General features: G+C 39.4%; 1 protein-coding gene across 1 annotated transcript in view; it reads right to left on the bottom strand.

Annotated features, from left to right (window-relative positions):
• The window catches only part of RAB27B (RAB27B, member RAS oncogene family), a 68,710-nt gene that overhangs the window by 12,682 nt on the left and 32,723 nt on the right, over nucleotides 1-23,305 (bottom strand). The window contains exons 2-3 of the mRNA XM_040264449.1: nucleotides 5,289-5,463; nucleotides 3,508-3,593 (exon numbers count right to left, since the gene is read on the bottom strand). Coding sequence (XP_040120383.1) covers nucleotides 3,508-3,593; nucleotides 5,289-5,441 — 239 coding nt within the window. The 5' untranslated portion in view covers nucleotides 5,442-5,463. The remainder of the gene's footprint in view (nucleotides 1-3,507; nucleotides 3,594-5,288; nucleotides 5,464-23,305) is intronic.

Genomic DNA, 23,305 nt, shown 5'->3' on the forward strand with positions numbered 1-23,305 from the left:
CTGTTACTATCCTGAAGCTTTATTGCAATTGTTGATTTTTCCAGATTCCACCCTAGATAGGCACCTCCAAGAGAAAAGAAGCTGTGTTTTTAACTCGCTATTCATTGCGTTTTCATGACTCTGAAATATTTTTTTTGATGATTAAGTGTTTGCCAGATTTAGAGAAAGAAACAAAGATAGAAAATAGCAAAGCATATGAAATTATTAAGGAGTTAAATGACTTTCAATAGAAACAATACTATTAATATGGAGACACAGAAAAGAGATATTTTAGTTAAGACTATTTATTTCCAAAATAAGATTCTTTAGTAGGATATAATCATGATGATTATGAAATACCAAAAATCTTTCTCTATTTTATCCTTGTGGATTTGTCCCTACCAGTCACTAGAAGCTCCAAGATTATAGTCCTTTTATTGAATGGTTGTTTCTTTCTCTTCGGGGACTATCTGTACTCACAAAACTGTCTCCTGCTCAAACCACAAGAGTGTGGCCAAGTCAGCCACAGTAGTCTGTTCTCTGGCCTCTCTTTAAGTGTGTGTGTGTGTTTCTCTTCTGAGGACAATCTACTGTGCCTTACTGCCCTCTCATTACCACAGCCCATGACAGTTGCTTTAAAATGTGCTTGTTGGATAGATCGCATTGGAGCAAACACTTTTGCATCCATAGCAGCAGAGACAGGACACTTCTGCTCTGAGCCAGGCTCATACCCTGGACCACTCAACCCCAGGACCCTTGTGAGCCCCCGGAGTTTCCAGGGCTTTGTGCCCGTGCTTAGTCGCTCAGTCCTGTCCAATTCTTTGTGACCCCATGGACTGTAGCCCACCAAGCGCCTCTGTCCATGGGATTTCCCAGACAAGAACACTGGGGTGGGCTGCCATTTCCTCCTCCAGGGGATCTTCCCGACCCAGGGATCGAACCCATGTCTCCTGTGTCTCCCGCACTGGCAGGCGGATTCTTCACCACTGCGCCACCAGGGAAGCCTTTCCAGGGTTTACTCCATGAGTAATCTTATTTGTTTCTAGCTCCACCCACCAACCTCATTCTGTCCCCAGAATGTGGAATGCCAGGACCCCATGAATAAACAGATCCCGGGGGCATATGATAGCTCTTGTTCCCTCACTGAGAACTAAGTCTGTGCCCTGCATCCTTTTGGTTTACATAAGGGGTATAATCTTTTTCCTCCTTCCCATAATGTGACTTTTATCAATAACCACTATCTTACTTGGGTTACAGTGCCAGACATCCTTGGGCACAGGCTTGAGGTGTGAGGCATTGTTTATTTTGTTGCTTAGCTACACTTTAATATACAGAACGCAAAATTCTCAAGGGATGAATAACCTTGGTGTTACTAAGACAATCCCTAGTATTTCCATTTCTCTCCTAGAGCAGCTGTCTTAAGGGGACAGATGAGAGAAGCCTGCCATCACGCTAGGCTGACATATCGTGTGCGAAGACATATGGGAACCACATTTTCTCATATTACTTCTTCAAAAATGAATTAAATTGGTCTATAAAACATACATCTTTGTGACAACAAAACTGACATATGAACAGAGATTCTTGTGAGGAACGACTTCAGAGGAACCAGCCGCGTTGAAGGATGCGTGTAAATGGAATTCACAGTCAAAAGAGCTCACAGAGAGGGCCCGGCACCTCTCCTGGCATTTACACTCACTGAAAGTGAGAATGTTTTGGACTCATTTCAAAGACTGAAGTGTTTACAAGCATAAGCATTGTGAGACATGTGATGCAGAATTTGGAGGTATGTGCCTTCTATGTATCTTCTCTGACAACCTATTGCCAATTTTTGTTTCATCTAATATTGAAAAGCTGCACTAGCTTGGGGTCTTCTGTGCTTTGAAAGCTTGGATCTCAAAGAAATGTATTTTCTTCAAATCATGGCATAGCAGCACCAGCTCTAAACAATCAACACTTCTGTCTACCGTGTGTCTCTTGTCTGGGTTGCTGCACCAGAGACAAGGCTGAGAAAACAATCATGGTCTCTGTTCTCATGAAGCTCACAATTGTGTTGGGGTGAGAAGGCCACAAGTGGATTGAAGAACAACCGTTAGAGACAAAAATAAAAGACACGCCTTATCACAAGATGTTGTTGTTCAATCACTAAGTCGTATCCAACTCTCTTGCGATCCCATGGACTGTTGTCTGCCAGGCTCCTTTGCCCACGGGTTTTCCCAGGCAAGAATACTGGAGTGGTTTGCCATTTCCTTTTCCAGGGGAATCTTTCTGACCCAGGGATCGAACCCATGTCTCCTGCATTGGCAGGCAAATTTTTTATCACTGAGCCACCAGAGAAGTCTTATTACAAGGTGGTATATAATTAATTAACTTATTTAGTTAAAGTAACTTAAAGCATGGATGGGCTTCCTGGGTGGCACTAGTGGAAAAGAACCCATCTGCCAATGTAAGAGACACAGGAGACTGGGTTCCATCCCTGGGCAGGGAAAATCCTCTGGACTGCAGTGGATGGCAGTCCACTCGAGAACTTTTGCCTGGAGAACCCCATGAACAGAGGAGCGTGGTGGGCTACAGTCCTTAGGGTCGTCAAGAGTTGGACATGACTGAAGCGACTTAGCATGCATGCAGCCTCCCAAGGCATGGAAGAATAGACACTGTAAGAGTTCAAGAAAGAGGGAGTTTGCTTCAGCTGGGGAGTTTGGAAAAGCCCCACCAGGCACGTGTAATGTGAGCCAGGTCTATTGAAAGGAGAGGCTCAGGAATGGTGGGAAAGGAATAAAACATTCCAGCTGGAGGGTGATGATGTGACCGAAATCATAGTAAAGTCAGTCAAATGGTACAGGATGCGTGGCTGTGTGTAAAGACAGAAAGAGATGAAAAATATATTAATACCCTTTCCTTCAACTCACATTTCAAGTAGGGCTTGTAACAATGTTAATTTCCTACCCCAGTTCAATTAAATTCTGGATTTTTTTTTTTAAATGATCACAAAGTACAAAGACAGGGCATAAGAATCTTCACAGAGATTTCTGAAAATTTGATTTTTTGCAATCTGCACCAAATACACAATTGCTAGTTATGGTTAATTCACTACAGATAATTTATTTTTATTTGTTGATATAGATATCTATTTTGAAACCAGGAGGAGAGCTGCATTTCCTTACATTTTTCAACTTCACATACAGTAATCATATTAAAGTGGCCCATATAATACCACTTCCCAGGAGGCACTAGTGGTAAAGAGTTCATCTGCCAGTGCGGGAGACATAAGAGACATGGGTTCAATCCCTGGGTTGGGAAGAGCCCCTGCCCGAGGAAACAGCAACCCACTCCAGTATTCCTGGCTGGAGAATCCCATAGTCAGAGGAGCCTGGCCTGCTACAGTCCACAGGGTCACAAAGAGTCGGACATGACTAGAGCAACTTAACACACACACATACACACACACACACTGTACAAACACACGTTGACATTAAAGTAAATTTTTCTAAGCTATTTGTAGCTAGAAACAAAATAATTCACTATTACCGCTCTTGTCCTGCAGTGTCCCAAAGCTGAAGATGCACCTTAAATGCTTTCCCTGTTGACCCATTGGGTCCCTGTGTGTTGTAAACCTGAAAGAATACAAATGTTGTTAGTTTATGCTGCTTTGATTTTGTCAGCATTCAAATTCCCTGGGTTCACTCCACGTATTTTTTCTCAATTATTATAGTCAAAGTTCACAGTGGAGAATAAATATTTGCTTTTTTTCTCCTAGAAGTTATCACATATACTCTCACTTTTAAATGTCAAGTATGTTTTCAACACAATTTATGCATCCTGCAAACTTAAATTAGACACCTTCTGTCATTTCCTCAAGGAAGCAGCAAACAGTCGACTAAGGACCCAAGTTCTAGGTTCGAATATCAACTCTTCATTTAACTTCATAGATTCTTACTTTCTTACTGGCAAATTGAGACCCATAATCTCCTATTTTACAGAGTTACTGCAAACTTAAGTGAAATAACACATTTGAAGGAATCTTTAAAACAGTAAAATATTTTACAAGCACTTGAGTATCTTCTACTGTGGATTGGGACTTTCAAAAAGACTTAGCCATGAAATGTATACAGGATTGCTCAATAAGTTTACACAGGCTATTCCAAGTCTTCCCATTTTACCCATTTCTTCAAAGGTTCTTTTTAGAAAAGTTTAAATTTTATAGGTGAGGGCCTTTTGAGTTCTTAATTTAAACCAAGTATAACAATTTTCATATTATCTAGCTCCCTTACGGTTTAGTGAAAATATTTTAAAGGGAAAACTTTGCAAGGACTTCTACCTAGATCTGTGGAGACATATGGGAGGGGAGAAGGCCCAGAAATACCCTGGAGGGTTTGGGAGCAAATTCACTAAAACTACAATACTGACGTTTCAGATAAGGGACAGGACATTCTAAGAAATCATGATTTAACTTCTCAATCCTCATTTTCTTTTTTTTTTCTCCCCAATTCTTGAGGAATGAGTGAATTTATTTTTTAAGAAGGATTTTATTGGAGTATAGTTGCTTTACAACGTTGTATCAGTTTCTAATAGGACAAATAGAGCAAAGCGAATCGGCGTTTGAGGTACGAGGGGGTTTGCCACATGAACCGGGCCGCCGCCGTCTTGGCGCTCGAGAACACCTTGGGCGGCGGCGACTCTGGCTCCGCTTCGTGCCTATGCTCCACGTCTCACATGTCACAATATCCTTACTCCTGTCATTAGCGTCTAGCACAGGGGAAGGAAATGGTTGTGATTCTCACTTTAACTCTCTTATCTTGAAAAATAGCATGGGTTGGTCTCACATTCTGTTCATAAGAAGCTAGTGATTGATGGCTGAGTCTACACGTAAATAAAAAGGCAGCAGGAACTCACAAAGCTCCTGTTCCAGCTATTTGCCAATCATCCTTTTAACCTCTTTCTTAAGCACAGGGAAATGAACACTTTGTTTTTATTGAGAAACTTAGATCAAGAGTTAATGGTTTTAGATAATGAATTCATGTTTTGAAAGATTCCTTAAGAATTCATAGAAAACACACTATATAAGCCCATAAATAATTTATTTTAGTTGCACTCTGTGCTTCTGGAGACAAGTGTCACTGGATTTTTTCTAAGCAAAACGTTATTTAGAGTTGAGACAGTGAAATATAATATTCAAATGGGATCAAAGTGACAGGTTATGAATTTCATGTGATAAAGGACACCTTGCAATGCAATAAACATATTTTCTTAATTCTTATTTTATATATAGGAGGATCAGCAACCGGTTAACAGTATGGTTAAAAACTTACCACACGTTTTTCCCGAAAGTCTATCCCTACTGTCGTGATGAACTTGGGATTGAATTTATTGTCTGTGTATCGATAAAGAAATGTTGTCTTCCCTACCCCTGAATCTCCAAGGGCCAGGAGTTTGATCAGATAATCATAGTCCCCATCGGTCATAGTGATGGTGGTGATGGTGGGCCTGTGTTGAAGGAAAAATAAGCATTTATGATGAACACTGTTTTCTTTTGGCTTCCTTCAAAACAATGTAAATTTAACTTTCAAAGTTATAAGATTGAAATGCCTCTATTCTGTGAAATTCTGAGTTAACTAGTTCAGAGCAGCCTCAGAACTAAGAACTCTTCCATGATTTCACTTAGTGCCTATCTCTTTACATCACGTCAGGTGAAAGGGTTAGCTGCTCAGTCATGTCCGGCTTTTTGCGACCCTATAGACTGTACAAGGCTCCTCTGTCCATGGAATTCTCCAGGCAAGAATGCTGGGGTGGGTTGCCATTCCCTTCTCCAAGGGATCTTCCAGACCCAGGCATCGAACCTGGGTCTCCTGCATTGCAAGCAGATTCTTTACCATTTGAACCACCAGGGAAGCTCTCATGTCAGGTAATATGGAGCAAAAAGCTATGTGATACCCACCATGGATGGCCATTGCCAAGACAATAGTAGAACTTAAAGAGTTACAGCTTTTTTTTTTTTTTTAAACCAGTGTCCCTTCGGATCAGGAGTATGGTGCTAGGAAGATGAGTCACAGGGAGCAGAGAAGTATGTCCAAGACGATGCAGGTGTGTAGAGGGAGGCTGAAATTATATATGAGTGATGGAAGACAAAAACCTAGGGGAATATTGTGCATCTAATCCTGCAGGATGAACTTTCTGTTATGTGAATACAAAATATTCTCTCTTTAATTAAAAAAAATTTAACAACGAAATGACAACCTTTAAAAACATTGATTTGAAGTCATTTCAATAGCCATGTTTTAAAATCTTCTGTTTTGAAATACTGAACCCTCTGTTCTTCAGTGGCAAATCTGCTGTGTTTGGCAAATCTGCTGAATATTTTCTAGGCCTTGGAAAAAGAGGAAGAGCTATTCAGAGGCATAACTATGGTAATTCTGCTAGCATTTCCCCTGAAGGAATATCTCTTGCCATTTCTCCCATTGCCCTAAACAACTGTCTCAGTCTTCATTTCTTCCGTTGTTACAATAATCACAGGCGCTAGATGCCAAGGGTTAATGTTAAATACAGTGGTGACACGAAAACTCCTGCTATATGCTTCTGAATTACACTACCATCCACCAAACACTTGGTGCAGTGTCTGCTGTCCAGGGTAGCAAAATGATTTGCCATTTGGTACAACTGATCTGGGTTATAGAAATGGGTTTGTCATATTCCATGTAGAGAAAGGCTTATGAAGATGTCCCTGGATTAGAAACATTCTCTTCTATTAGGTGATAGGGAGGAATATTCCTCCACTTCTACAGTTCAGAAAACACTGTACTCTTCAGGAGTTCTGAGGTGATCCAAATCAAATGTCAACAACAGGCTATTCCATAAAAATTGCTACATATTTCTAATCACTTTTCTACAAGTAAGAAAATGATGCAATTTAAACAAAACTTTAAAATTTTTATATTGTCATTTCAGCACATGGTAAAACTAAAAGGTTTCAAGCCTTTGGATAAATAACGATGAAAAAAAATTATCATGTAGTTAGCCAGCCAGAATTATTACACCATTTGGAAGATTTACAATGTTTTTACACCAGAATTTTCTAAAATTTGAACTCTACTGATGCTAAATCCTAATAAACGTATTATGGGTGGTGGATATCTATTCTTTAATTAGTGAATGGTTTTTGAGCGTAGGTATTTTGAGAGCTGCCAATTCATATTTCTGTACTAAAGCTTTCCTCTTATAACATCACCCTTTCTCCACTGAGTGAGCCTTTCAGAGTGGATGCTTGCTGAATACAATGCACTCTTTTCCTTTTGTAATATCTATAGAAAGTATAATCACTGCTCAGGAAGAGGTGCTTAGCAACCATCCACAACCAGCCTTCCCTGATACAGGTATCTCCACTATTGATGTGAAATTCTTAGAAAATGTCTGCCCTGATGGACTGTGTAGCAGTGACTAGTTCTGCATTTGGATGGTACTAAATGTCTTATCAGTACTTTCTGGTTGAAGATATTGCTGCTCCTAGTCTTTCAGCCAAATGTGTTGCTAGAGGAGATTGATGCCAAAGATGTATAGTCGTCCCCCCCCACCCCAATTTAAGGTTATCACCACCACCATCACTCTATCTTATTCTCTCTTTCCCTTCCAAACTTGCTCATGCGAAGCTCCTCCAAGGGTGATGAAGTCTGCCTGACTGGTAGAATGGGATAAAACTGTTCATTCTCTTGGGGGAAAAAAAACAGATTAAATTAAAATATTCTTAGATAGTTAAGTAATTAAAGCAAAATTTTTCCCCAGACACAAACCTTGATAATCAGAGGGAAGAAATTGAAGCTACTGGTTACCTAAATACAAGATAAAGTTGAGGGATACTGTGGTTTCCTGGAAAAATGAAAACAGAGTCAAGAAGATACATCAGCACATTTTAAAATTTTGCTTAAAGTCTACTATGTTTTTCACAATATTATTGGTGACAGTGTCACAAAAGGTTAAACCTTGAGCAAATCTAGTTAAATATCTTCAACCTATAGTATCAGGTCCAAAGACGAAAGTTATAAAATTCTTTTACAATTATGTGATTTTCTGAGTCCTAAAATACATGATTTTATTTCAATAATCTATCCCTGGCACAGCAAATATAACACTGCAAAGAAAAATAAAAGCTTGATAAGCCTTCTTTTTCCAAGAACTGGGCTAAAAACAAAGATCTGGGAAGGATCAAAAAGCTGACAAGTTTAGCAGTATTGTTTATTCCTGCACAGTGACTGACAGTATTTGTAGTTCTATGAATCTAAAAGGGAAGAAAAAGCCAGAAGACTGTCATGCTTCAGGAAATGGGTCTGACTCCCTCCCTACATTATCTCTGGGTCACAAACTATAAATATAAAATTACAAAAATTAATTACAAATTATTCTGTAATCTAACTTTTGACATGGCATGCACACACTTAGAAGCCGAACAAAGATGCAAGACAATACAATATAATTTTACATGGTGGAACATGATTAGTTGATAAATGAGTCAAATAGTTGTGCTTTTTAGTTCCAACAAAACGATAGTTTTCATGGACTGCAAATGTCAGAGAAGATTTGTGGAGGAAGGTGAACTTGCATTTAACCTTACAGCATAGGGAGGAATGATGAGAGGAGATTCAGGACCATATTAATTGCCACTTACAGAATGGGACTATCGCTCCTTGCCAGCTACCTGACCTACCAAGAATTTCTGCCCTGACACCAATCTGCATTGCATAGACTGCCTGGGGTTGCCTCCCAATCACATGCTTATTCAGAGTCAACATCCCTAGCTACTGTGGATCAGTTCTATTGCAGCCCACACAGAAAGGTGGAGATTTTGTGGCACTGAGCATAAATTCCACCTGAAATGAATGGGAAACTTGGCACCGTGGAAACAATTTATCCAGTGTCTTCAATAGACTATTAAAGAAACTGACAAAGTGAGCTGAGTATAAGATAGCTTGCCTCCACGTTTCTTTTAAAAATAAATTTTATGACTCAGTTTTTACTGGAGCGGGTAGCCGTTTCCTTCTCCAGGGGATCTTTCCAACCTAGGGATCGAAACCAGCTCTGCCGCATTGCAGGCAGATTCTTTACCATCTGAACCACCAGGGAAGCCCTCACTTCATACATATATATGTATAATTGTTTTGCATTTAGCTTGTATTTTTTTTTAGTTCTTTTGTATTTAGTTTGGTTCCTCTTTTACAATTATGTGATTTCCTGAGTCCTAAAATATATGATTTTATTTCAATAATCTATCCTTGGAACAGCAAATATAACACTGCAAAGAAAAATAAAAGCCTTGATAAGCTTTCTTTTTCCAAAAACTAGGCTAAAAAAATAAAAAGATCTGGGAAGGATCAAAAAGCTGACAAGTTTAGCAGTATTGTTTATTCCTGCACGATGACTGAAAGTATTTGTAGTTCTATGAATCTAAAAGGGAAGAAAAAGCCAGAAGATTGTCGTGCTTCAGGAAATGGGTCTGACTCCTCCCTACATTATCTCTGTGTCACAGACTACACCACAAGAGCCACAAGGTCTTTTAGACACAGAAATAGCAGCGTCTTCCTCAGAGCCTTTCGTGGGACAGTGAGAGGCTGGGAGGAGTAGGGAAAAGAGTTCAAAACACCCATGAGGCTCTGTTTAATGAGGCATCTTAAAGGTAGAAGGAACTCTAAGTAATTATGTGGTCTAGCCTTTAACTTGGGCTTCCCCAGTAAAGTGCAATGCAGTGCAATGCAGGAGACATAGGAGATGAAGGTTCAATCCCTGGGTTGGGAAGATCCCCTGGAGAAGGGCATGGCAACCCACTCCAGTACTCTTGCCTGGAGAATCCCATGGACAGAGGAGCCTGGTGGGCTACAGCCCATGGGGTTGTAGAGTTGGACACAACTGAAGCACCTGAGCACACGTGCACAGCCTTTAATTTACAGATGAGAAATCATGTGTAGGGAAGTTACATAATTTATGGGGTGACAGTTTCTAATAGAGGAAACCCCAAGACTGCTGTTCATGATTTGGAATGGAAAGTGAGTTACAAAGGTAGAAAGTAGAAATATTTTCATTTTATGGGGGAGAGGAGCTTTCTCTGGGAACATGATTTTCATGGTCAGACTATCTCAAATGAGGTTGCCCGTTTGTTCTTTCTCTGTCTCTTTTGACCCTCTTATGTTTCATTCTTGCTCAACATCAATTCTATTAGCTCAGGAATTCACTTTCCTCGACCACTGCTAGAACCACAGAGTCCAGTACAGTGGTTGGTATGTAGGAGGAGCTCAATACACATGTGTGTGCACGCTAAGTCACTTCAGTCCTGTCTGTCTTCACGGCCCCATGGACTGTAGCCCACCAGGCCCCTCTGTCCGTGGAATTTCCCAGACAGGAATACTGGAATGGGTTGCCATTTCCTTCTCCAGGGGATCTTCCCGACCCAGGGATCAAACCTGGGTCCTTTTAAGTCTCCTGTATTGGCAGGTGGGTTCCTCACCACTACTGCCACCTGGGAGAGGGCCAATACATATGTGTTAGTGTGTAAATCTATTTAAGCTTCTCAGAGCCACACCAGTGTGATGATTAACAATATTTATCTTTGAATAGTTGGTGGAAATGGTGTCTCTCCAAGTTCAGAACATGGATTCTCCTTCCTTCCTCACCTATAAAGTGAATATTTAGATGAAATAATGACCTTGTTAGTTTCCATGCCTGGCTTCCTGTGCTTATTTTTCTACTTTAAGTTGCACAAGAGTATAAAAACTTCCTCAAAACAGAATATCTTTAGAGGAACAGTTTCAAATAAACTGGGAAGAGGGAAAGTACAAAGGAACTATAATTTTTGAAAGTGAGATTTGCGTTGGCAGAGAATATATAAACTTGTCTGTTGAAGAGTTCAGAGCTCAGAGAACGGGGCTGCTCCATGAGAGCACCCATTTGTCCATCTAACACCCACTGGCACATTCTGTTTTGCACAATGCTTTGCATGGTTCTGCGGATAAGACTCTGACTTCTCTAGCAAGGAGCTTAACCAATGCGACAGATATGTGTGGATGACTACTACACAGACAGACGGACCCATGCAAACTTAGCTGGTTCCATAAATAACCACTTTAAGAACATCCTGACAAGCTACGACCTTGTGATCTGAACTTATTGAATTCATAGAAACCAACTTAATATTCTTCAGGTACTTCGGAAAGCTTAAAATGGTAGACAAATAAAATATCACTGATATTGCTTTGCATTCAGTGTAGATGGTTTCAATAAAATAAAACTAGCAAGCATAAAACGGACAGCTGTTGAATATTTTCTCATTTATCTTTATTTGATGGGTTTGTGTTGGGCTGCAGTAAGAGCATTTGAGGTCTGGGACTCTCCGAGCAAGCTCTTCATTATCTGAATGATAGCCTGAAGGTGGTTCTCATTAACTGACCTTGAAATACAACTTCCTATAACCACATGCATGTCCAGGATGGTAGAGTTAAATTATGGATGGCTGGGGTACTCTAGGGACCCTCAGCCTTGCATCAGTACAACAGAAGGCATTTTCTGGAAGGAAGAAAGCTGAAGGAGAGGGGGTGCAAATTAAAAACAAACAAACATTCTCTGTAGTGTATTCTATAACATTTTGTTCTTTTAGCAAGTTTTATGAAAGATAATTTTTACTTCCATATTTCCTAAGGGCTATTTAGAATTAATGGATGTGAACCTGTATGGAAGATTCAAACCAAATTGCAAACAAAAATAAACATCAACTTAACTGAACAACTGTTACTTAAGTTGACAGGGGTCAATGTGTCTCCTGGAGCAATCAAATCTATTTTTAAAAAGTGTGTTCATTTTGTTTCATTCTATGGTCAAGGGATATAATATAACAGAGAGAAACCAAGAATTCATTGAGCTCATGCACACTAAAAATAAAGGGCAAAAATTCTAACACAGGTCAGCCTTAAATTGTTTTATTCCTCCATCGATATATCATTATTCTCACAAACTAAGCACACTTCTAAACCAACGAAAACTTTTATTTCTCTAAAATTCTTTTTTCTGTAATATTTTTCCCTTTAGCTTAATTTTGTGGTATCTTTTGAAACTGTATGAATTTCCCTTTTACTTTTTTTTATGAGAACTTCCAAACATATACAAAGTTTGAGAGAATAGTAGTGTACCCCCATGTACTGATTGCCCAGCTTCTAAATTACCAGTACATGGCCAATTTTGTTTCATGTTTACAAAACTCTCCCTTTACCAGGTTACTTTGAAGCAAATTCCAGAGCATCATAACATTTTTTTCATGAATAATTCAATATAAATCTGAAGATGTCTCAACTAAACACTGACATTGTGCTTACTTATAGAGAAGACTGTCAAACATTTGGCTTTCTGCATATTTGATTGTTAGAAGCCATATCCTATACAGTTTTAGCCTGTGTTTCTTTTAAAATGATCAAGGTCAAGTATCTTTTCATATGGTTAAAGGTTATTTGTATTCCTTTTTTTGTGTGAATGGAAGGTTCACATGTCTCGTTCAATTTTTTAAATGGGTTTTTTTCCTTCTATTTTTAGAAGTTATTCATGTCTTTGGGATATTAAAACTTTGCTATTTAAGTTGCAAATACTTTCCCTCATTTGTCTCTTTAGTTTGCTTGTGATATTTATGCCACCCAAAAGATTTTTATTTTTGCTGTTGGTGTTTGGGGGAGGAGAAATCAAATTCTGAACAGCAGGAATTCACTCATGTGTTCTTTGGCTACTTACATGGTTTTAATTTTACGTTTAAATATCTAAATCACCTGGAATTTACCAAAAATATGTTATGAAAAGTGATTCAAACATATTTTTATTGTTGTCCAAATACAACTTATGTACAAATTGAACTTCTCATCACTGATTTATGTACTACTTTTGTCACAAAGTAAAATTTCATACCCAGTTGAGTGTATTCGTAGATTATTCTGTTCCCATAGTCTGACTGTCTCTTCATGCAGCACCAGTTTAAATATGATTATTCATAAAATGTTTAATATCTGAAAAAGTTATCCCTTTCTCATTATTCCTCTTTTCTTAACATCTTTAAATATTAAATTTTCTTATCCCCAAACATATGTCTTCCATGTGGCCAAGTCATCTGTTGTGACTGTCAGGACGACTTTACGGTTTTTCTAATACAAATTTTGGATATTTTTGTTAAGTTCACAATGAAGTATTTTATTTTTTCATTTGCTTTTGTAAGGGATTCATCTGTTACTTTCTGCCTGTTATTGTTTTCTTGTTTTTATGAAGATTCTTGACTTCTTCATATTGGTTTTATTACCCAATGCCTTGCCAAAACTCCTTATTATTTTATTGTTTTTTCAATTCATTATTTTGAATTTTCCAGATGTATAGTTATATCATTGATTAACAGATATACCTTCCTTTCAAATTTTTATGCATCTATTTGTTTTCTCTTATCTTTTTTCATTGGCTGATGCCTCTACTATAAAGGTAAAGAATAGTAAAGATAGTAGACATCCTTGTTTCTGATTTTAGTTAAAAAGTCTCTTGTGTTTTCCCATTAAGGAATATGCTGGCTGTTTTTAACATGAGTGGATATTGAATTTGTCAATTATTCTTTCTTTTTCTATTGAGATGATCTTCCGGTTTTTCTCCTTAGCTTAATTTTATTGATAAATTTCCCTACAGAGCAATACTTTACCTTTCTGAAATAAAAATTTCGCTTGTTCAGGGTGTAATAATTTTTAATGGGCTGTTGGGTTATGTCACTTACACTTTAACTTTTTATCAGTTTTAATAAGTAAGATTTATCCTGTTTTTGTAATAATCTTTGCTTTTGAACTTTACATTGTAATCATTTCATTGAGAGGATATGAAAGTTTTCCTTCTTTTTCTGTACACTAGAGTAGGTTACATATTATGGAGGTTATTTGATCTTTAAATGTTTGAAAGAATTTCCATGTGAAACCATCTTATCTGGGTGATTTGTGTTTTTTTTTTTTTTTTTTAGGGGGAGAGGATTAAATTAGTCTCTATTTCTTCTCTGATAATTGGTCCATTTAATCCTTCTCCAGTAGGATCAATTTTGCAAAGTTATAATTTTGTAGAACATTAATCGTTTCATCCAAAAATTCAAATGTACTTTATGGAGTTGTACAAACTACTCTCATAATGATTTTTAAAATATTCTGTTTTGATAGTCATTTTTCCACCTGACATTTCTAATTCTATATAATTGCACTTATTTGTGTAAGGCTTTAGAAAATCAATGAAAGAAAGTACCAGTCTTATTACCTTGAGTTTATTTTAATTTTCATATTATAGCCCATTGTGCAATAATCTTGTTTTCTACTGTCATTAAATTTCTCTTAGAATGCCCAGCTCTAACCCTACTCTTTCTTTTCAACTCAAATCATATCCACACTTTCCTTGTTCATGAGTTACTACACTTCCCCAACTTTATTCTGGTTTCTCTGTGCCCATAAGGGGCATAGAACTCTGGGGTCAAGATCTAGTAGAGCTTGAAATTCTGGACTTGAAACTGCTAAAACCCAAATTTTCTCAATGAGTATTCTTAAAACCCTGCAGCTTGCCAATAATTCTCACAATCAGGGTCAGGATACAGCTGCTTCCTGGTCTAAGACATTTTTACCTGAATTGAAAGAGCTTTTAAGTCATTCTGTTTACTAATATTGATCCACTTAGATCAATGCTTTTTGTGTGTTTCCCTAACACTGGATCATTAGAGATCAGCTGGAGCCTCCCAAACACAAAGCTATTTTTTCCCCAGTTGTAGCATCATATTGACATCTGTTCTAAATGGAATATTTCTGAAAAGGACATGAGAACAATGGCCTAGCATTATCCCTGGTGCTCACATGTACCCCTGAGTAGATATCAAACCCCTTACTGATACGTGGTTAAAAACACTGTTTAGAAAACATGACTCAAATATCAGGGTAGTTAAAGTAATTCAGGCTTTTGGCTTTAAATGGTCAACAGGAATAAAATAGTACTGCACAAAGCTGCTGTTTCAGATTCAGAGAAACCTCTGAAAGCTTGTACTTATATTTTTTAATGCCGATAAACTGAAATCCCCCTTAACTTCTAAGCCTTCTTGGAAACTTAAATGTTTGCAGTCCCAAAGTGTGTGCAGGGTCACACTTAGGGCACAGCCCTGAAGCTCACGGAAGTTGTCATTGACCTGTCACCTCACCTTGTTGGCACAGGAAAGAACTGGGCGACAGTTTCTCTAGCTCTCATACAATCTCATTTAGCTTCTTGAAATCCTAGACTGAGTGTGTGTGCAGCTTCACAGAGAAGGTGTAGCCCCTTTAGCAGGTCATCTGCATCTCTGAGTTTAGAGGTGGCGGAAGACACAGGCACGTGCCAGGCGTCCTTCTGGATTCCTTTTGGATTTCCCCGTTTGATCTTGCTCTGACCTCATGTCCATCTTTCTTTCCTGACCCTGGTTCTGATGACTTCGGGTACAACACAACATAGAAAAGCAATCGGCTTACACAGACTGCCTAACCAACTCCCACAACTGTGTAAAATTCAATCTGATTAATAAAGCTCATGTTCTGTATCCCTTACAGTCATTCTACTTTTTTGAATGAAAACATTCAAATGCTGTCATGCTAGAGAAGAATCTTGAGAGTCCCTTGGACTGCAAGGAGATCAAACCAGTCGATCCCAAAGGAAATCAGTCCTGAATATTTTGGAAGGACTGATGCTGAAGCTGAAACTCCAATACTTTGGCCACCTGAGGCAAAGAGCTGACTCACTGGGAAAGACCCTGATGCTGAGAAAAATTGGGGCGAGAGGAGAAGGGAGTGACAGGAGGAGATGGTTGGATGGCATCACCGACTCAATGTACTTGAGTTTGAGCAAGCTCCAGGAGATAGTGAAGGACAGGGAAGCCTGGCGTGCTGCAGCCCATGGAATCACAAAGAGTCGGACATGACTGAGCAACTGAACAACGACAACAATTCAAATGCTTGAATGTTGAGAATCTCACTTCAGGTATATGGCTTTTTTTGAGGTTCAGGAAATTGAATAATTGACACACTTATAGTTAAGATAGTATCATGAAAAGTAAACCTATTTCATCTTGGATCTCCTATATATGCTCTGCTTAGTCACCCAGTTGTGTCTGAATCTTTGTGACCCCATGGACTCTAGCCTGCCAGGCTTCTCTGTCCATGGGGATTCTGCAGGCAAGAACACTGGAGTGGGTTGCAATGCCCTCCTCCAGGGGATCTTCCCAACCCAGGGATCGAACCCAGGTCTCCTGCATTGCAGGCAGATTCTTTACCATCTAAGCCTCCAGGGAAGCACTATATAACTTACTACAAACTCATAAATTGTAATTTTGAAAGACAGCCACGTAATTCCCACATTAAGGATTGCTTGGATGTCCTGATAAGCAGCTGAGAGGGTCTCTCAGTGAACCATCCAGTAGCTAAAGTGTTTGTTGTTTATTCCATTGCAGTATTTCTATATCTCCTGCAAGTTAGTTTCAAGTCTTACGGTTATGGCCATTTCCCCCCCAAAATTTACACATATGAGCTAATGTATACATTAGCCTTCACCTCAACATTGATGATTTAAAGGAAGAAGTTGGCTTCTAGCCCAGTTTTCAATATATTAAGCCAATGGGAGAATAATTCTTTTATGGCTTGGAATAAGAGCTTCTGTAGATATTAGTCTTGAGTTTAAGACTTCATGAAATTCAGAAATAGCAATGAGAAACTTCACAGATAGTTTTCTACAATATTACAATGTAGGATTTTATGATTGCTTCTTCAGATAGATAAGAATGACACTAGGGATTTTACCAGTTAACAGAATTTTCATATAAATATGGTAATTTTTACCAAAGAAAGCGATTTGTGACTATGAATAGAAAAATGCCACACACAGGACAACTGCAGCAAAAATAACAAAAATATCAAATAAAAAAGGAATATTTGAGATAATTCAAATGATAATGTCTAAAAAGAGTTATATTACCTCCTTACATACCAGGTATTTTACTAAGAACTAAGTACTAAGGTTTAACACATTTAGTTTTTAACATAACTCAATTTAACACTACAGATTCAACTCAGTCTCTACCAAAATCTAGCTGCCTTTTGGAAGAAAATACAAACTGACCCTAAAATTTATACATAAATGCAAAAGTCATAGAACAGCCAAAATAATCTAAACCAAAGGAGAAAACGTTGGAAGATTCATACCTCCCAATTTCAAAACTTACTACAAAATTATAGTAAATAATATAATGTGGCACTGGCCTCAAAGTAGCCATATAGATCAGTGGAATAGAATTGAGAGTCTAGAAATAAACTTTTACATTTATGGTCATTTGTGGTAAGAAGGCCAAGACAATTCAATGGGGAAAGAATAGTTTTATTTCAACAAATGGTGCCATGGCAACTAGTCAATCACATTCAAAATAATGAATTTGGACTGCTGCCTTATACCATACTCAAAAATTAACAGAAAATGGATCACAGACCTATATGTAAGACCTAAAATTGTGAAATGCTTAAAAGAAAACATAGGACTATTTATTCACAACCTTAAATTGGACAGTGGTTTCTTGGATATAACACCAAAAGTACCAGTAACAAAAAATAGATAAATGAATCTTAGCACAGTTGCAAACTTTTTTCTTCAAGAGACACCATGAGACAAATCAAAATACAACTCCCAGACTGGGCAAGAATAGTTGCAAATCATATTTCTGATAAGGAATTTTAATCCAAACTATAATAAAAAGACAACCCAATTTAAAAATGGACAAAGGATTTGAATAGAGATATTTCTCCAGATATTATTTTCACATGGCCAATGAGCACATGAAAAGATACTAAGGTAGCATTTGTTTCCCTGGAGAAGGGAACGGCAAGTCACTGCAGTATTCTTGCCCGGAGAATTTCATGCACAGAGGACCCTAGCGGGCTACAGCCCGTGGGGTCACAATGAGTCAGACGTGACTGACTGAATAATACTAGCATTAGTTACCAGAAAAGCACAAGTCAAAACCACAGTCAAATGCCACTTCCCACCCACTAGGATGGCTAGGATGGCTATCATAAAAATAGGGACGGCATCAAGTGCTGGTGGAGATGTGGAGAAACGGGGCTCCCATATCACTGGTGGGCATGTAAGACGCCACAGCCACACTGGAAAGCAGTTTGGCATGTTCTCAAACAGTTAAACATACAGTGATCCTGCTGCTGCTGCTGCTAAGTCGCTCCAGTTGTGTTTGACTCTGTGCAACCCCATAGATGGCAGCCCACCAGGCTCCACTGTCCCTGGGATTCTCCAGGCAAGAACACTGGAGTGGGTTGCCATTGCCTTCTCCAATGCATGAAAGTGAAGAGTGAAAGTGAAAAGTGAAAGTGAAGTCGCTCAGTCGTGTCTGACTCTTCAAGACTCCATGGACTGTAGCCCACCAGGCCCCTCCATTCATGGGATTTCCCAGACAAGAGCACTGGAGTGAGTTGCCATTTTCTTCTCCATACAGTGATCCTAAGACCCATCAATCCACTCCTACGTCTGTATTCAAAGAAATGAAAACGTATGTCCACACAAAAAAATTGAAAATAACCCAAATGTCCACCTAAGGATGAACGCATATACACAATGTGGCCTACCCACACAACGGGTTGTTACTCAGCCACAGAAAGAAAAGAAGTACAAAGGCATGTGACCACACTGAGGGACCTCAAAACCAGTATTCTAAGGGAAAGGAGCCAGGAACAAAACGCTACCTGTTTTAAGGTTTTATTTGTATGAAGTGTCCATAATAGGCAAACTCACAGAGACAGAACGCAAACCTGCATGTGTGGGAGATGCAGAGAAGAAGAATGGGGAAATTACTGCTGATGGGTATAAGGATTTGGGGGACAAATGATGAAAATTCTGGATTTAGATATTAATGGTGACACCTCTTCCTGAATATATAAGAGTCCACTGGATTACTTTAAAAGGGGAGACTTTAAGGTATGTGAATTATATTTCAATAAAGCTATTATTTTAAAAACCCAACAGTGTAACACGACTATGTTTTATATTAAAAACTATTGGTTGGGCCTAGTTCCAGTACCACCATCTAGGTAATAATTGATATTTGTTTACAATGAAGCCACTTCCTAGCAAATGTCCTGTGTATTCAGACAGTTCAGTTCACTTCAGTTCAGTCACTCAGTCGTGTCCGACTCTTTGCGACCCCGTGAATTGCAGCACGCCAGGCCTCCCTGTCCATCACCATCTTCCAGAGTTCACTCAGACCCTCGTCCATTGAGTCAGTGATGCCATCCAGCCATCTCATCCTCTGTCGTCCCCTTCTCCTCCTGCCCCCAATCTCTCCCAGCATCAGAGTCTTTTCCAATGAGTCAACTCTTCGCATGAGGTGGCCAAAGTACTGGAGTTTCAGCTTTAGCATCAGTCCTTCCAAAGAAATCCCAGGGCTGATCTCCTTCAGAATGGACTGGTTGGATCTCCTTGCAGTCCAAGGGACTCTCAAGAGTCTTCTCCAACACCACAGTTCAAAAGCATCAATTCTTCGGTGCTCAGCTTTCTTCATAGTCCAACTCTCACATCCATACATGACCAGTGGAAAATTCCATAGCCTTGACTAGATGGACCTTTGTTGGCAAAGTAATGTCTCTGCTTTTCAATATGCTATCTATGTTGGTCATAACTTTTCTTCCAAGGAGTAAGTGTCTTTTAATTTCATGGCTGCAATCACCATCTGCAGTGATTCTGGAGCCCCCCAAAATAAACTCTGACACTGTTTCCACTGTTTCCCCATCTATTTCCCATGAAGTGATGGGACCAGATGCCATGACCTTCGTTTTCTGAATGTCGAGCTTTAAGCCAACTTTTTCACTCTCCTCTTTCACTTTCATCAAGAGGCTTTCTAGTTCCTCTTCACTTTCTGCCATAAGGGTGGTGTCATCTGCGTATCTGAGGTTATTGATATTTCTCCTGGCAATCTTCCAGCTTGTGCTTCTTCCAGTCCAGCATTTCTCATGATGTACTCTGCATAAAAGTTAAATAAGCGGGGTGACAATATACAGCCTTGATGTACTCCTTTTCCTATTTGAAACCAGTCTGTTGTTCCATGTCCAGTTCTAACTGTTGCTACCTGACCTGCATATAGGTTTCTCAAGAGGCAGGTCAGGTAGTTGGTATTCCCATCTCTTTCAGAATTTTCCACAGTTTATTGTGATCCACACCATCAAAGGCTTTGGCATAGTCAATAAAGCAGAAATGGATGTTTTTCTGGAACTCTCTTGCTTTTTTGATGATCCAGCAGATGTTGGCAATTTGATCTCTAGTTCCTCTGCCTTTTCTAAAACCAGCTTGAACATCTGGAAGTTCATGGTTCATGTATTGCTGAAGCCTGGCTTGGAGAATTTTGAGCATTACTTTACTAGCGTGTGAGATGAGTACAATTGTGCAGTTGTTTGAGCATTCTTTGGACAGTAACACCCTTCTAAAGCCTAGGGAAAAGAGCCTGTAGAATATACTCCAGGAATTATATTCCTGAGACCCTGCGATCCTTTTCAGCAACCCAGTCTAGTATAGAAAAACCTAATGGTCAGGAAAGCAGTCAGTTTATCTAATCTGATCCTGTTACAGTTGACAGCAATTTCCTCCTGGTGATCGTCATCAGCAAAGCTTAGCACGCAGTTAGTAGATTCCTTCTCTAGCTGAAACCCATTGTCACAATGCCCTTAATATGGTTTCTGAGCTGTGTGTACTTTTATTCCCTTACATATTCTAAATTTTGCTTCCCTGAAAATTTTCAGGCCCAAATCGTTACTTTACTCACTCTAAACACCACATCACTGGGATGTTGCATAAATATTTGGATCAAATAAATTAAGCTTCAACACTTTTTTGCAATATTTAATATTTGACCTAAAAACCTTTTCTATTTATCTCTATAAACTGACTACATGACTTACTTCTTTAAAGAAGTCATACTTTTTTTTTTTAATGCTCTCCTACACACAGAGTCGGACACGACTGAAGTGACTTAGCAGCAGCAGCAGATGCTTTTAGACAGGACTTCAGCCAAGAAGCAAGAAAAAGAAAAATAAATCCCTGAAATTCTGCAAAGCCTTACATGGAAAGAATCTTTGACATACTACATCTCTTCCAGGCAGGAAACTCTTGTGATGCAATAAATCAGTTTAGGAAGTAAACACAAAGAGGCCAATGCTTTCCCTGAGATCTATCAGCAAGATCAGAAAATAGGGTTTTCCAACTTAGTGGTTCTCAAACTTGGCTGCTTTTAAAATTCCCTTTTGCCTGGGCCACAGCCCAAACCACATAAATCTGAATCCTGATGGTGAGACAAAAGTGTTAGTATTTTTTGATGCTCCTCAAATGGTTCCAATATGCAGCTTCCTTTGAGATCCACTGCTTTACTTTCTAGCCCAGGGACTTCCCACAGCCAGTGAATGACTCCTAATCTGGAAGTAATCTCAGCCTCATCCTACAGTGAGCGGAAGAGTGGACCGCCTTCATAAAGACATCTCTTTTCCTAAGACAGTGACTGGGTAGAAAGATGGTCCTTTCCTACTATAGGTCTCTGCTTCAATGGGCCAGCCAGCACCTGTCACAGAACTGATTCTTTCCCTTATCATGACAAGGACGTGTCATCCTCTATGTCTGAGGTCAATATATCTGTTTTCTCTGTAGAGTTATGTGATGCACGAAAGTATATTAAGTATACACATGTAAATTAAAGTTTCTACTCTTAAACCATGTCTTCATATTTAAAAAAGACATGATTTCCAATTAAAGAGAAGTTTGTTGAATAAGATGTTTTACTAACTTTCCAGTGGAGAAGGAAATGGCAACCCACTCCAGTACTCTTGCCTGGAAAATTCCATGGATGGAGGGGCCTGGTACACTACAGTCCATGGGGTCGCAAAGAGTCAGACACAACCGAGCAACTTCACTTTCTTTCTTTCTTTAGTTCCTTTTGGAGAGGGAAATGGCAACCCACTCCAGTGTTCTTGCTTGGAGAGTCCCATGGATGGGGGTGCCTGGTGGGCTATGGTCTATGGGGTTGCAGAGAGTTGGACATGACTGAGCAACTAACACACACACACAAAGTTTCCAGACTTTGGCCTCATAGTCTTACAAATTGGGTTCATTTTCCAGCTGGTTGCTGCTTTGTGAAAGTCATGCCAAATCGCTACTACTTTGCTTAATTATCTGAGAAAGGACACACTATTCAAAATATCTGCCCACAAAGGCTTCCTCTATGACATGTGAGGAAGCCAAATTAGATCGCATCTAGGCATTCACAGGCACATATCTATGGAAATAAAATGAGGGCCATATTATTACAATTTTTTTTCCCTTAAACACAATTCTAGATAACTCCCAGAGCCATACAGTTCCAAGAATAAGAAAGATTAAAAAGTCCAATGCTTCATTATGGGAAAAAATGTTGCCTGGTCATTATTTTAGCCAATATTTAACAAGATGGGTTTTATTACCTTGATAAATGTGGAAAAAGAGAGATTATATCTACAAAGAATGAAGTGGTCCACGTGTGTGCTCAGATGCTTCAGTCATGTCCAACTCTCTGTGACACCATGGACTGTAGCCCGCCAGGCTCCTCTGTCTGTGGGATTCTCCAGGCAAGACTACTGGAGTGGGTTGCCATGCCCTTCTCCAGGGGATCTTCCCGACCCAAGGATTGAACCTGTGTCTCCTGTATCTGCTACATTGCAGGAAGATTCTTTACCCGCGGAGCCATCTGGGAAGCCCATGGTCCACAGAAAGTGCTCATTTCTCTCTCAAGGGTGCTTTCCACATTAGGTAGATGCTTATGTTAACTGAAATGTCTAAATTGGAATTTTATTTCTGCAATAGATATGATCTGAGGCCGAACAGAAAATTTTTAAAAGGCTATTCCATGTGGTTCTTAATGTGGTTGGGGAGAAAAATCGACAAATATCCAGTCCCTTTCTCTGATAACTTAAATGAAATGAGGTCTACATGGGAAAATCTAGGGCTCTAACTCTGACAGGTGTTGAGAGGAGAGAGAAAAACTCGTGAAGAGGGATATGTAAGTGGAAGCAGACATAATTGGGAGGGCTTCCTAGAAGAGGTGGGTGAGAGCTGGAGTCTGATGGGGAAAGGAGAGAGAGAAGGACTGCGACGAGGGCATTCACTGGTCTTGGAGGCAGCGCGGGCACCCCAGGGCACTGGCTGCAGGAAACTTGGCTTTGGGCTTCCCTGGTGGCTCAGATGGTAAAGAATCTGCCTGCAATGTGGGAGACCTGGGTTCAATCCC

The sequence above is a fragment of the Oryx dammah genome, unplaced genomic scaffold (assembly GCF_014754425.2).
Source record: "Oryx dammah isolate SB20612 unplaced genomic scaffold, SCBI_Odam_1.1 HiC_scaffold_22, whole genome shotgun sequence".
NCBI classification, from domain to species: Eukaryota; Metazoa; Chordata; class Mammalia; order Artiodactyla; family Bovidae; genus Oryx; species Oryx dammah.